Raw genomic sequence first — 16604 nt, 5'->3', positions numbered from 1 at the left:
GCTTCCCGCTGTGGACTGGGCCCTGCCCCCCGCTGCCATTGCCCCAGGAGCTGCATGCTGACTGCACCGTGTCCCCTGCCTGCCCAGCAGTGGGAGGCACATGTCATCATGCGGCTGCCAGGACAACAGCAGTGGGCAACCACCTCTGTCCTGTGCATAAAACCAGGAGGCACAGGCCTCCCCCAGGGTGCAGGCAGCAGCACCGGCCCCCCCACACCCCTGGATGAGCCACCCGTGGCTCAGGCCATCCCAAGACCCACCCCAAGGCCCCATTTACCCCATCTCCTGCCCTACTCCCTCCCTCCCTCACTGTAGGGGCCTTGATCTGCCCTCCCCCCACACCGCTTCCCCCACACACACTTACCTGCTAGGCACTGCTCCACATGCCACCAGGCTACGTTCCTGGCTGCCTGCAGGCTGTGGTTGTGTGTCTGTCTGTGCATGCCCCATGCCCACCCCCGGCTGCAGCCACCTGCAGCCCAGGCCCAGAGCCTGTGCTGCCATTGCTGCCCTGAGAAGGTCCTGAGAGGAGTTTACTTAAGTTAAGAAATTGAGTTAGTTCTATTCAATCATGGTAGCATTAGAGTGATGTTGTAGCCATGATGGTCCTGGAATTAAGTAAGGCAAGTTTTCTTTATTGGACTAACTGTATAGCTGGGTAAAATTAGACAAGGTTTTAAATGCGGAAGAATGTTTTGCATTGAAAGTTTGTCTAAATGTTACCCAACCACACATGTGGTCCAAGAAAAGATGTCACCCCAAAAAATCCTAACCTCTGTTCTATTCTACTGCTGCCCAGGTGCAAGCTGAAGACATTACTGCATTTTTTAATAGAGTAGGGAATTTTCTTGCTTTCCCTTGTTGCAGAACAAGTTCTAGCACACAAAATGGTGCTCACCAACATCTCAGACACATTATAGCCAACATATTTGTCTTCATAATTTTTGCACAAACAAGATAATTTAAAACAATATTTTCTTTGGAAATATTAATATAAGGGGGAAATGTAATAAATTAGAGATTATGTATAAGGGTGTGCATGCACAAAAACTGGAAGACATACAAATTAAATTCTTATTCAACTAGCTATATAGCTATTCACTGAAAAGAATGTGAGTTTGTGGAAACACATTTACCTCTCTCCAACATTTTAAGTATATATAGGCATATAAATGCATACATTTATACTATACATATGTATGTATCCTAGAAAGAATTTTGAGATTTGTGCTCCTGGACTAGGGACAGACATCACACATAAACCTGTTTAAGTGATCAGAAACTGGTTTAAACCTGTAACAGAACAGACATTCAGAGCACATAAACCAGTTACAAAATGGCCGAAACTGGTTTGAGATAAACCTGGTTGAATGTAGTATCAGACTTAAATGATTTGGGTCAAACCAGTTTATGCAATGTCTGTCCCAGGCCCCTTACTGGTTTAAGATAAGCCAGACACCCCCAGCATCCCGGCATGCTCTCTGGGCTGGGCAGAGCTCTCTGTTCCATAACAGAGTTCGCACCCTCCCCTCTGCTCTCAAGCTGGAGCAGGTACCAGCCCTAGCAGAGACACCAGCGGGCATGGCTGTGTTAAGGCAAAGTGGGCAGGGAGAGAGATTAATTCTTCCCTTCTTCCCCCACCACAACCAGGGTCTGCCTGTCTGCCAGGGAACAAAGGACAGGGGGCTACAACAGTGGCCCCTGGAGCTGGGAGACCCTGGCTTCAGGGAAGGGATGGAGGGAGGAATCAACCCTTCTCCCTGTTCCCTTCACCTTAACAGGGCTATGCTGGGTTGGTTGTCCCCCAGGGTGGGGAGGGGGGCTCTGTTCCATGCTAGGAGGGACTGGATAGGGACTCTTCCTCCTCCCCGCCACCACTGCCCCGGGGCTGGGAATGGGGCTCCATGTGATGCTGACTGGCTCCAGAGCAGGTACGGGAGGGGCAGGCTCTGTTCCATACTGGGGGGAACTCTTCCCCCTCCCCCTCCTCCTCCCCCCCCCAAGGGGCAGCGGGAGTGCAGAGCTTAGCTTGGCAGGGGGTGGGGAGGTGTAGGGAGCCTCACAAACTCCCCCCATGGCATGCAGCCCCCGCTGCCTGCCAGCAGCAGCAGGTAGGGAGGTCAGGATGCTCGTGCCTGGCGCAGGTGCGGTTCCAGCCAGAGCTGCACAGAGGGGGGAATGGAACTTGTCTTATCCCCCTCTGGGACTGGGCAGCATCCCATAGAGCCCCCCTCCTCTCCCCACAGTGATGGGGGAGAAGCAGGGGGAAGATTCCCCGTCTGGGGCCAAGCAGCCTCACAGAGCCCCCCTCCCCACCCCATTGCATGGGGGGAGGAGGAGGGAAAAGAGCCCCTCCAGCAATGAACAGAGCTCCCCTACTGGCCCCGCAGAGGTGGGGAAGAGGGAGAAAGGGAAACAGCTCCCCTCTGGAGCTGGGCAGCCCTGTTTGCTGGGAATCCCAGCTGTCAGGGAGATGCTGCCAGGGCCTGGCCACACCCCCTCTCCTCAGCTCAGTTTCCATGTGGAAGGAAGGGCTGCTCTAGCACCACCAGGCTTCTGGCTTGAGCTATTGCAGGCACGTGCCAAACATCTATCCACTTGCAAACTGGTTCACTCTCTGCAGATTAGACTAACCTGCAAAGATTGAATCAATTCAGGCTCAGACTTTATGAACATCTGTCCCTATCCATAGACATCTTAACATTTTAAACAACCCAAGAGACAAAAGGTACTGTTACATACATCTCTCAGTCATGGACCCCTAGTTCTTGTGCTTCAATCTTCCAAGTATTCCAACTCATTTACAGTATTCATTTTATTTTCACATTAAAGGCAGGAGCAACACACACAGCCCTGGTTCAGCAACCAGAGCAATGCAAACACTTGGAAACAAAAAGCATGGCTTTTCATAACTTACTATATCTCGGAATACTACTGCTCGAAGTCGGTTAATATCCATATCCTGCAGAAGCCTATCAAGGTCTCGTATTGGAGAAATTCCACCTGTCACAATGTCGACTGGACTCTATTTGGAAGAAACCAATTAGGTTAGATGTTTTAAGTACTATTCCAAGAAGCACTAACAGGCCATTACTTTCACTGCTTTCATAGTTTTCATAACTATGGATAAAGGAGGTAGAAGGAGGTAGAAGGAGGAAGGAAGATGTTAGCATAAGAAATACAGAGTGCTCTCCATTGTACATTTTAAGAATGGTATCGAAAATGCTTATACAACACAGATGTCTTATGTGAAGACAGAACATAAGTATTTTCTCTCCCAAGTTACCTGAAAACAGGTTCTGACTTCTGTCACTGAAGATCAAAATATCTATGTATTTAAATATTACCTTTACAATTGGATAACTACTTTAGGTGTTATATATTTCTGATGAAGTTCTATTTAATTTTACATTTATTTTTTTAACATGTTCATAGTAAAAATATAAATAAAGGCATTTAGCTTTGGTGCAATAAATACAGTAGTCACATTTACCCTTAATTTATTTATTTATTTATATTTAATGTTGGCATCTACTTGCCTTTGCTGAAGATTTTCCTGTTCCTGTCAGGCTCTGAATTGTCTTGTGACTCTTTAAAGTTTCTGTATTAGGTTTCATTTGGGTATGCTGCTGACACTCCAAACAATTTCTTACCGCCACCGCACACACTTTGAAGAAAAAGGTATGTTGTGGGTTATAACAGGAAGTAATAATTTTATGTTATCTGTACTTCTCATGTTGATAAGCGTCGTGTTTACATTTATGTTAAAATACATTCAGGTGAAAAAGGCAATAAGAGAAATGGATTCTCTCTCTCTTTCACAATGAACTTTAATTTACTGCAAAACAATGGTCAAATGATATTTTAATTATATTGCCATTGAATACATTTATTAAAACTTCATACATAAATGAGTATTGATCATATCCTCCTGAATATCCAGGAGGATATGATCAATACTCATATACATATGTTTAGCACTGCTGTGTCTTCTAGTTCTGACACTCACTAAAATGTTTTCATAAGTACAACTGAATATGAAAAATCAGCTAAATATCCTCATTACACATTAACAGTGTAGAGAAATAAAAATGCACCTAATAATTGTTTGTAAAGGAAGGAAAGTAGCTACATTTAGAGTTATGTTTCATGCATCAATTCTATTAATAGGACATTGAACATAGTCTTCCCATTTGCTACTTTAAGTACATCATCTGTCAGTTTTTGCAGGGTACAGACATAAGTAACAATTGTATCAGTATCAAAGGATATCCATACAAGCTATTCTGATGTAACTGTGACTTTTTCATGATTCTGCAACAATATAAATATAACACAACTGCTTCAACTTTAAATCCAAGGTCAAATTTAAGGTGATTTAGCTCCCATGTATTGTTACAGGCTTATGAAAATGTAACAGTAAGATAGTAACAATTGATATGCATCCGCAAGAAGCAACTCCTCCCTTTTAAAGCACCTAACATTTTGTCCATACCCTCAGATCCCTTTTGAACATTTACAACACAGTTGGTTTTCTCTCAGTACAAGTCTATGCAGACACTACATAATGATCAAAAGCATTAGGAGCTAACAGAAGATTATGAAATGATTTGAAACATGTCCATTTAAATTTTGCATTTCTTAGTTATCTAAATTTTTGCCATCTCCTGTCCCAGTAACCCCAAGTTTACCTCTTCCATGATTTATCAGAAGATTATTATTCTTTGTTACATATCCTATAAACTAAAAATACCAGGTGTCCAAAAAAGGGGTAATCTCTATTTAAGGTATGCATCAATAGGCTAAAATTGTCATAGATAAAATGAAAATGAGCATGGCCTATGGATTTCAGCATACAATTATCTTATCTGTACTTAGTTATAGACAGCTATTTTGCTTCAATAAGTTGTCAGAATAAAGAAGTTTTAAGCATTATTTAATTACAAGGGAATATTCTCTGATGGGCCAAACTGGAAGGAACTAAATACAGCATGCACATGAAAAGAATCAGTGAAAGATTAAAAGCGATAGAACTAATAAATTAAGGTATCTCTGACTAAATGAAATAATTTTTAGATATTTTCCTATTTCACTTAAATATACAAGAACAAAGTTAGCCAGTAGCTAATATTATTTTAAAGCAGTATACTCTTTCCTTCCTTAAAGCAGTTTTACTTGCTTACCCAGTCGAAGGCACTGTCGCAAAATTCCCCCAGATGACATGTTTTTCTCAGCCTCAATCTCAGTGAAGCCAAGAGAGCTTGCAAAAATTAGCACATCCACAAGGCTGATTAATCTCTGGAGAAACGTTACTGAAGCCTCTATTGAAAGTCCTTGAGTTGGCTCAATATTTTCCAGTTCATGCTACAAAGGGAAAATTTGAAAACAACATATAATTCTAGACAAAATACTAAAATACATGAAGAAGAGTTTGTTAATGGTCCATTATTAGTCATAACTAAAAGCAGTAGTTTAATCATATAGTAGGCTAAAGCATCCAATTGGAAGTATACAAATTCTATTATATTCCACTCTATTCCATTTCAGTGTGCACTGAGGAACCAGGCCCCCTAGATATCTTCTCCTATCCTACCCCCACCCTCCACCCTGACAAGCAAGGCCAAACTCCTCTCATGTGGGCAGAGGGAGAAGGAGGGGAAGACAGTGCAAGGGAAACAACCTTGAGCAGTCCCTGCTCTCCCACACAGCAGATACAAGAAGAAAGGTCTGTTCCTACAGCGATCACTTTCGCAATAGAAATTGAATTCCTTACAGTAGCAGATGTAGCAGCAGAAAGCAATGGCAATATACCACCACAAGCCATAATCATGTTGTCCATAACTTGAGAGATTAGGTGAATCGTGTTATGTACAAAGATGACGTTGTCACTACTGTTCACAAAGTCCATCACTGTCTTCGTAGAATGGCTGTCAGAAACAAACAAACAAAAAAGGTGAAATGAACATAACATTCAGACCAAATGCCTATTTCTGTGGTTACTTCACCCAGTTCAGTTTAAATCTTTCTGCTGAAATTAAAAAAAAACATACCAGACAGACTGCTATGATGCAGCTAAGAGCATCTCCTCAAGGTTTGGTCCTTAATCCTGACCTGAAACTGCCCTTCCTTTATCCTCCTAATCCTCTCCAGAGCCTGACTTGACAATTATATCCAAGTGTGTAGTCATATGGAAAATTATTCATTATAAATTAATCTGTGATTATCTGCTACAGTAAAAGGCACTGTACAAATCAATAGTATAAAGCTCCCTTGAGGTGTAAACTAGATCTAAACTCAATGATTTAGGGGTGTTTGTACATGTGCTCCAACATGTTCTAATTAGAACACTCTAGATTCACTGCGGTATCCTATGTATAAGCCCCTAAGGGTTTAAAAATGGCTGTTGGGACACTTTAAAGCTAGTTGAATGAGATTTACTTAAAGCATCACATGGCGATTTTTAAATGCGTGGGGGCTTAATACACATGATGCTGCGGCTTTTTAATTAGAGCAGCATTCTAAGAACCACTCTAATTAAAATGCCTCTCCCCTATGGGACTCTTCAGCCTGCAAAAGCACAGGCTCAGGGGTGACTTGGTGGCAGTCTATAAGTACATAAGGGGTGTACATCAAGATCTGGGGGAACACCTGTTCACCAGAGCGCCCCAAGAGGTGACAAGGTCCAACTGTCACAAACTCCTGCAAGACTGTTTTAGGCTGGACATAAGAAAAAACTTCTTTACTGTCTGAGCCGTCACAAGGCCTGGAACAGACTCCCCCCAGAGGTGGTGCAAGCACCTACTCTGGCTGCTTTTAAGGAACGTTTGGATGTTTATCTTGCTGGGAACCTCTGACCCTAGCTGGCTTCCTGTTCCTTGGGCACGGGGCTGGACCCGATGATCTTACAAGGTCCCTTCCAGCCCTAATGTCTATGAAGTCTATCCCCAAGCACATGACTAGGCACCCTAGAAGACCAAGTTTAATATTACCAAAGTTTCCCAAGTTACAAATTTAAAACAAATCTTGAAACAGACTGCAAAAACAGTCTCAGAGTCAAGAAAGAAAAGACATTCTCAGTGAAATTCCTAAATTAAGAATGGTATCTTAACTATATTTGCTATTGTATTTGAGTAGGTAAATTAATGTGGCTTTGGAATTTATTCCAAGATGTGACTACATTTTATCTTAATCTCAAGGCATAGTTTATACACCTGTAATCTTTTTTTATGTTCTCACATATCTTGTTACAGATACAACTACATGACTCAAATCCAATTTGACTTCCATGACTTCATACAGATAAGCAGTATTAAACATATATTGAAATACCAACAGCACTTCTGGCATTAAGTTTTCCCTTTACTGCTAAATTTAATCGATATTTTGTGCGGCTTTGTTAAACACATAGGGCTATAATTGTTCCAACAGAAATACAACAAAACACAGTAGCTGCATCTATCATTCATATGTTAACACTGACTGGACTGCATTTTCAAGGGAGAAGATTCTTTTAAATTTCCAGAATTATGAATGTTCCTAAGATGCTGAGAACTAGACTTAAATTCTGACTGTGAAAAGCATGATCTTACTAAAGTCAATACCAAACTTCCCATTGGCATGTGTCTATGCATTCATATGTGGTCCTCCAATACACATAGATTTTTGACAGTTATAACAGTCTGCCTCGGCTACACTGGATGTCTCATCTTGAAATACTACTTCATACGATATCTTAGAAGGTGTATCTGCTTACCTTCTCCACATTTGTATATCTGTTTCTACTGAAAAAAGTAAATCTGTGAGCAAACGTTGGTGCATCTGTGACCACTTAAATTCAGGGATACGAAACATGGTAGACCTGGAATCTCGTCTCTGCCCATCTGATGTAGCAGCTAAATCTTGCCCTGATGAATCTTGCTGCCGTGATGTCTGAATCCATAAAACAGAGGCACAAGTTAAAATATCAAATACTTAGTTTCTTCAAAGTAGCAATAGTTTCAAAACAATGCAGATTAATTGACCTGCATTTTAAACAATGCAAGCTTAAAAATGAACATCAAGTAAAACTAAGACACTTGCAGGGCTGCTATTCATTTGATTATATCAAACCTACAAACTACAGTACAACTGCACTACCACCTCTGCTAGTCAAGACAAAAATAAGCAGCAACTAGACCTTACCACATGGGGAGAATATGTTGCTGCTGACAATGATCTTCCTCCTTTGAGGAAGAATGGTGTAGGATGAAGGGCATCCATTGGCAGGTGTCTCTGCAGAAGGGAAGTACTCAGCTACATCAATGTTTAGCCATGATCAGTAGGTACCACTGAACTGGAAGCTAAAGACTAAAGGGTTGTAAGTGGTACAGTAAGGGCAAACATCAGTAATCCTAATTCTAAATTAAATGTGCATAAAAAGCTTTTTTTTTTTTTAAATGTTGAAGTGATACCGTATATGTTCTCAAATAATGGATGCCTGTAGCAGTCAGCTAAAAACTACATTTACAGTTTCTGATAGAAGGTGAAGAAAATTCAGGCCACTTTCTTGACTGAGAGGGTAGCTACAAAGAGACTCATTAGAACTAAGAGCTAGAAGGACAAGGGAGTAAAACGGAAGTTCAATGGAAAAATAGAGGTAATCCAAGGAGAAAAATATAACACAGTAAAAAGGGGGCATGAATGTACTACTCATCAGCTGCTCCAGATAAATTATCCATTTACCTGCAGTTAGTAACAAACAAATCACACTAGCTTAGCCCCCCAAAGAAACTGTTTCTCCATGCCCATAATTATTTGAACTCCTGGCTCAAATAACTTCTTCAGGTAGCCCAGAAAACCCACAACCCATACAATCTTATTACCTGCTTAAACTGTATTTTTCTTAATAATGTCATAAGCTGTTTGATCTATTTTGTGGGTAAGGTGCTTTAAAATTTGGTATGAGGGAGATATGTAAAAGGTTACCTCAGGCAGGGGTCTGTGAGACTGAGTGGCTTCCAGGCTTGTGCTGGCTTTCAGTTCCAATCTCTCTGTATCTGATGCAACACTAGAAACATCAAGCTTGGCAATTTTTTTCTCGGAGGGCATGGAAACTTCTGAAGTAAGTGTGTTTCCATCTTCTCCAGTTACTTTGGTTTCACTGACAAGAGTTTTTTCATCCTCTGTCTCATTTGGTTCTGAACTGAGTTGAGTTGTCACCTCTTGGATTTGAGAACTTCTCATTTCTGACACTGAAGCCAATTCCTGCTTTGTCTCATCCCGGCCTTCAGCACCTTCGGACTCCAAAGGTGTTGACTCTGGCTTCTTCTCAGAGATAGTTTCCTGTTCTGCAGCTACAGTTACTTGGCTTTCATTGTCAAGATTGCTGTGCTCTTCATTGCCTGTTGATACAGACTCTTCTGAAGGTAAAGGCAGACTGCTTTCCTCTTTTAGGTCAACAAAGTCATCTTCTTCTTCGACTTCTGGTGTTGACTTCTCCAGTATTTCTGGGCTTTCAAGCATCTCTTCTAATATAGTTTGTGTGGTTGGAGAAGCTCCATCAACATCTGCTGTTTCTTCCACAAGCCCCTTGGTTTTGCTCGGAGAATCATCAATTGCTTCAGCTATTCCAGTTGTGATTTCTGTGTCACCTGATTCTACTGCTTCTTTCTGTAGAGAAAGGTCTAAGCCAAGTGCTCTATTTAATTCAGGTGTTTTCTGACCATTTTCTTCCTCTGATTTCTTTCCCTCATTGGGTGCTAAATGACTTTGTTGCTCACATTCAGTGGTGGGTTTCATCTCCTTTTCTTGGGTACTGTGCTCCACATTATCATCTCCAACAATGCATGCTGAAGTAGCATCTCTCACCTCCACATACTCTTGTCTTCCTGCTGTTACAGCTTCTCTAACTCCTGATATAGTTCTGATTGGAGTGGAAAGTCCTAAATTACTTCCCTCTCCTCCTTTCCCTTGGTATTCCCTGTACATTTGGGAAAGACTCTCTTTGTGCATTTCAAAAGTTACCTAAAAAGCAAAGGATTTTCAAGGATATTAGAAACTAAATTAGAAGACTTTTTTCTACAAAATAGATTCAGAGGATGATACCAAAAGGTACCATCTACCAAACTGCAAAGATGCAATACAACCTTAGTTATATTACAACTATCCTACTGTATTAACATAATATACAAGTGAAAACCATTAAAAACTAGTCATGTCCTGCTGCAAACCATTTTCTTATTTACAAACAAACAGATATTAAATAAATTCAGCTGTTAATGCAGTCAGGGCAGATGCACATGCCTCAAATTGAAGAAATAGTAGAATGAGTCCTCGCACAGAATTAAATGTACTTAGGCTGTGTACACACATTCAAATGACCTGGGAGAATTCTCTCAAGTTTGCTCTCCAGGTAGAGAAACTTACCCAGGGCTGTGTACAGACACTCAGATGCTGAAGCCCTGAAGAGTGGAGAGCTTTCAGTGCTGACACTGTGCAGCCAGGGCATCTCAGTGTGCTCTATAGTCTTCCCTAGTCTGCCTAGCAGCAGCACGTAGGGCAGCCCTGACTACGTAGGGCAGCCCTGACCCAGACTGCCCGTGCAATTTTCCCTGAAGCACAATGTGGGGATTGTGAAGGAGTGTTCTGCAGCAGCAGAGTCCAGTGTGTATCATTGTCTCCTGGCAGGGATGGGTGAAGGGGTGGGTGAAGGGGTGAGAAAAGCTGGAAAGTTATGTTCTCTCCTGAGAGAAACCATGGCATGTATGAACATTCACCCTCCCAGAAGAAACTCTCCTGGGAGCAATATAACGTTGGGTGTTCCCAGGTTATTTTTCTCCTGAAATGGCCTGAGAGAAAAAGCCTAAACATCTGTACATTCATGGCTTTCCTGGGAGATTTGTGTCTGTACAAGCCTAAGGAAAATAACTCCAAGTTAAAAAATATACAAATAACATTACCATTTACAAGCTGTACAGTTTATTCCACATGAGCATCAATGAAAACTATGTATTAAGCAGTCCCATCATGTATTTATCATATATATTATAAAAAAGCACATTTTTGACAGAATTTCAGAAGATGATTTCATGTGTCCTTCCATCTATAAATTCATATACCTTTGAGTTTAACTCTGAATGGTGATAAGGAGTAAAATTTAAAAAATATACACACACATTTAATGTGAGACAGAGAGAATAAATGTGTGTATTTTAGATAATATATATTTCATCTAAAACATGTGTGCATGTATATTTAGATAATATATAATAGGTAAATACAATGTATATTTTAGATAATCACATATTCATGCACACATTCCCTCCTCCCCCTATATAGTCTCAACTTAAGTCTAATATTCCAAACCCCCTCACTGGTCCTACTCTCAAAATGGATATACCAAAAGTCTGCACAAACTAAGGAAACTCATCTCTCTCCAATAAAATTAAATTCACAACTTCACATGTAAAACAACAACAACAAAAAATCACTAAAACACTATCCTCTTTTATTGTTGCTAGGTTCTAGGATTTATTTATGCTCTAATTATTTTTTAATTCAAATCAAAATCTTTTTTTTCCATTTGTCTTGACTGAAGTGCAATTAGTGGTGAGACTTAAAATGAAGTCAACTATTTTTTCCAAAGAGGTGCCTGAACCAAGCTATTTTTTTCATAAACTAATTTGCTTTCTTCAGCACTGACTATTTCCCACAAACAAATCAAGTGCAAAATAGTAACTTTTGTTAAAGACATTCACAGACAACTTCTCGTTTTTTCACTTACTACATATTCTTATTTTGGATAATGTTAAGAAATTGTTTGTCCATCTGGCATTTAAAGCAATGACTGGTAGGAGTTCAAAAGAAAGAAACTTCACTTTTAAAATATATGCTGTTTCATTTTCATTAGGCAAAACAAGACATGCTTAAAGGGCATTAAACATAGAAAACTAAAGAAATGGAGAAAAAGAAAATTAAAGAAAAGAACAGAACGTTCTTTTTTGTTTTAGGTAATGATAAAAAATCTCAGTTTGCCACTTTTTCTCACAAGGTTCAAGCTCAAGAGATTAGACTTGTATTGGAGCTTCAGAACATGCAGCATTTTATACTAGTAGTGTTCATGAGTTAACTGAGACAAGTTACTCAAGTTGAGACAGTCAATAGAACAGCTAGGAATGAATTTGGGTCTCCCCATGCACTCAGTTCTGTACCCAGGTACATACGTCTCCTTATTTACTTTCCAAATCAATCTTTCTATAAATCTTTGCTTTTCCTTCTCTATACCATAGTTACTCAAATACAAAATGACCCTGAATATAAGACAACTGCCCTGGAATGAGGTGCATGGCTCAGGGGCAGAAGCCTAACTGCAGGGGGTAAAAAAAGGTAACAGTCTCTGCAACAAGGTATGTGGTGCTTGGGCTGAAGCCCAGCTGTAGGAGATTAGAGAGAACCAGGGTCTGCTGAAAAGGCTGCTTGACTGGTCCTAAGAGGAAGTCAAAAACTCCTCACAAGGGGTAGCAAAAACAGAGAGGGTGGTAGTATGCTGAGGAACAGCACTGAGCTGGGATTGCCTCTCTCCCGAGGTCTGAGGAAAGACTGGAGGGTTTGCTTTTGTATACTCATGCCTATTGCTTATGAGATTGCTTACCTTTATTGTGTGGACAAGTGTTCCCTGGTAGAATAAATAGATTAAAGCTGAAAGCCAACTGGACTTTAAGGAAACTGACTCCAGGGTTGGTCTAACAGAGGGACAACTCACTACACCCCTAAAATTAGATTCTATATATAGAAAATTTATACATTTGTTATAATTTTCCAGGTATAGAATCTAATTTTTAGAGGGTTGTCTTGAATTTGTCCCCCTCCCACTGCTACAGCAGGGAAAATAAATCTGGTGAGTCAGGTAGCCCTCCTGCCCTCTGCCTCCTCCCAAATTATTTCCCCTGAAGCCCCTTCACCTCTCCCTTACTGTCAGACCCTGCTTTCCCTGAGAAGTACATTTGAAAACAATGACCTTGAAATAAAAATACCTGTAGTAATTTGCATTGAGTACTCATATATTTACAGTTCAACCAGAACTGATGAAACTGCTGCAAGTTTTAGCACAAGTACTCCATAAACAAACTTTTAAGTAACATTTGTGTACCTACTTGTAAATAGTACAAACTATTAGTCCAAAACCAAAAGGCTAATGATTTACCATATAGCTCACTGAGCTGGGCCCCAGCAAAATCGACAGCATTTCAAGCCACAGTGATCCCATAAGCTCAGCACTGCTCAGTATGTGCGTGTACTCCAGATACTCCCCCCACAAAGGATCCATGTGCTAATTAGCTCTCCCACCCCATGACTGGAAAATGGGTGTTTCTGTCAGAAGTCCTGGGATCCTCCAAAAATGTATGTCCAGATGACCAGGGCAACCTGGTCTATCTCCACCTCATGGAGGGCAGGGCCATGCTAATCATATATGACAGGATGAAACAGACGGCAACAGAGGGATTCTGGGTGAACTGTTTCGGGATTAATTCGGTGATGTTTGCCATACATTTAAGGCTGGTGAAGAAACAGGAATAATTGGAAATGGGAAAGAAATGCATAGAGCTCAGCTGTGAGAGTGAAAAGGAAGTTGAAATGCATTCAGTGTAACGGCTCACCATGACCTGAAAAAGTCGCCATTGCAGGGGACTGGATTTAGTAAGCAATGACATATTTTATTCAGCTGGGCTGTATTAACTTATTCTTATGGTAGGTTACTACAGCCAAGATAATGCAATTAAAACAGAATTATCTAGCGGAGGATGCACCCTTATCTGCTTGCAGACAGGACACCCTACGAAAGCCTCATAGTTAGCTTCCCACTTGCCTAGCTTCCAATCGAAGGATCTTGGCTACATGCCGATTTTATGGAAATGGGAGATTCCTCCCTAGCTCGTTCCTCTGGCCATATGGCTGAGGGCAAGGAAAACTTGGGGGCATCCAAATCCCAAGTCTCTGGGCTTTGGCCTGAACATAAGGTGCCTGCCAAAAGATTTGGAAGCAGCTGAAGTCCCAGGCTGAAAAGTTTGGGGTAGAGGATACTTGTCGGTTGTAGGGTGACATAAGGTTCTTGAATAATTCAAAGGAATTGGAACGGATCTGGCTAATTTGGCCTGGGGGACACAAAATTTTCCTTAAAAACAAAAAATGTAGGTTCCCATCAGTATATTGCTTCTTGGCTTCTTGTGGGATCAGCTCAAATGCGGCACCTGCAGCCTTGCTTGATGACCCAAGAGGCAGGAGCAGAGAGCAGTGAGATGGAGGCAGCTGTGAATGCTGGTGAACTGAGAGCAGAGAAGCACAGATTAGAGAAGAAGAGAAGAGACCAGACAGAGCAGAGTCACGAATATGGAATTTCAGACCAGGAGCTGGAATCTGATTGGCAGCTGGTGCAGCAATGCATGAAAATGAAGGCATAAGCAAAAGTAGCTGAAACTGCACAAAGAGAGCAAGCCAGAAGAAGAGAAATGGGAAGAAGACAGAAAACAGCTAGACTGGGAAAGCAGCAGCAGGAACCAGAGAGCTGAGGAAGAACAGAGAGGAGGGGCCAGACGATGGAATCCAGAAGAGGGAGGCAAGTGGAGCCACGACAATGGGGACAAGGAGCCTAGAGAGACTTTGAGTCTCAGGATACGCACAACAATGACTAGGGAGAAGGCACAAGAGAGACGGACCATGGAGATGTATGACATTTTCAATTAGATTTTGATGGATATTTTGAAAGTGAACCCACCCCAAAAACTTACACAATGCATGATGGCCTACCCAAACAGGAGTTCATAGAGTTTCACCTTCTGACACAGAGACCTATGGCACAGTTTTGGAGAAATTACAAGGAAACGGAGGAGAAGGAAGAATTGCAAGGACTGATTTTTGCCACTGAACAAGAGTCAAGAAAGAGCAAGTGACCATTATTAAATTGTATTTGAATATCCTTAAGAAGTGGATGTGGAGAGATGGCTAGAGAAGACCGTCTGGAGAGTCCTGTTTGTGGAAAATTGAGAAACAAATATAATGTGTGGATTGGGGCATTGCAGGCTGGAAGGGCATTTGGTGGTCTATTGTACCCTAACCATTTGCTACTGGTATGGTGGGAGAGGGCAGAGCCCATGCATGCCAGAAAGTGCTGAAATGTGGGATATGTAAGGAAGGGCACCTGAAAAACAGATGCCCAGAGCACAACCTAAAAAGGGGGATGACTTCGATCAGATGGGTGAGGAAAAAGTAGAGGGGAGGTTGGGATGGATTTGGAGGAGCAAACATTACTGGAAGAAACAAAGGAGGTGGAAACGGGTGAACTGATTGTTGTGGAAGCAGCACAACAACTAGAGAAGGGGAACAACTCTACCTTCCATCTCTTTTGTCTCCAACAACACCCTCTGCATTCTTCCTTCTACTAACATTTGCACTTGCTTGACTTTTTAACCCCTGGGTTTTTAACTACCACCACTACCCCTGCCACCTTGTTCGCATTTGTCCCTGCCCACCATGATTGCCCTGAACCCCATCTCTTCTCCAGATATTTATATTCATCTCCTCATGGTATTCCACATTCTTGTAGACATATCACATCCACATCGACAGACGTGAAAGTTGCTACCATTCAGTCCCACCTCTTCCTTGCCAATACACTTCTCACATTTAAAGTTGCAAAGCATAACACTATGATAAAGCAAATGTGGAAGCCACTGGTACTTATCTTTCTTGTTTTATGGGTCATCCACATCACTGCTGCCAATCAGTGACTCTGTCCCTTCTGCCTTCCTCATCTCCATCGTTCTCGCTAAGTTCTCCAGGGCTTCTATACTGAGAAAAGCTGCTGCTGACCCCTCCCTCCCACTACTTCCTCTGGCTCAGCAGACCCTTCCATCTCTATTTCCAATGTACCATTCCCCACCCCAAAGCAACACTTCTCCCTAGCATCGAAGATCAAAGATAATAAAAAGTCCTTTTTCAAATATATAGGGAGGATGAAGAAGGCGTAGGGAAATGTGGGGCCCCTGCAAAATACGCTGGGCAATCTGGTGGTTGCACCAGAGGAGAAGGCAGACCTCTAACAAATTCTTCACCTCCGTTTTCTTGTGCAGGGACCGGGACTCCCCCACCGTGATTCAAGACAGACTCAAGGGGAACGCCTCAAGACCTAAGGTTGAGGAGGACCGGGTTAGAGTGCTTCTGGAGGGGCTGGACGTGTTCAAATCAGCAGGTCCAGATGCTCTCCACCCCAGGGTGTTGAGGGAGCTAGCAGGGGTTATTACAGGGCCCTTGGCACAGCTTTATGAGCGCTCATGGTGCTCGGGTCAGGTGCCAGATGATTGGAAGATAGCCAATGTGGTCCCCATCTTTAAAAAAGGAAGGAGGGAGGACCCAGGCAACTATAGGCCTGTCAGTCTTACCTCAATCCTGGGGAAACTCTTTGAGAAGATCATCAAGGAGTACATCTGTGATGGGCCAGCATCGGGAATGATGCTCAAGGGCAACCAGCACGGTTTCATTAGGGGCAGGTCATGTCAGACCAACCTGATTGCCTTTTACGATCAGGTCACAAAAGCATTGGATGCAGGTGTCGCCATGGATGTAGTCTTTCT

The 16604-nt window shown here is 41.9% G+C and overlaps 1 protein-coding gene across 1 annotated transcript in view; it reads right to left on the bottom strand.

Moving 5' to 3' along the window:
• LRBA (LPS responsive beige-like anchor protein) overlaps positions 1 to 16604 on the bottom strand; it is a 621066-nt gene that overhangs the window by 465730 nt on the left and 138732 nt on the right. The window contains 6 exon segments of the mRNA XM_025198536.1: positions 2918 to 3025; positions 3540 to 3667; positions 5184 to 5364; positions 5774 to 5927; positions 7754 to 7929; positions 8965 to 10002. Of these exon segments, the coding sequence (XP_025054321.1) occupies positions 2918 to 3025; positions 3540 to 3667; positions 5184 to 5364; positions 5774 to 5927; positions 7754 to 7929; positions 8965 to 10002 (1785 nt within the window).

The sequence above is a fragment of the Alligator sinensis genome, unplaced genomic scaffold (genome assembly GCF_000455745.1).
Source record: "Alligator sinensis unplaced genomic scaffold, ASM45574v1 scaffold169_1, whole genome shotgun sequence".
NCBI lineage: Eukaryota > Metazoa > Chordata > Crocodylia > Alligatoridae > Alligator > Alligator sinensis.
Note: the sequence above shows the minus strand (reverse complement) of the source record. Positions and strands in the feature narration are given on the sequence as shown.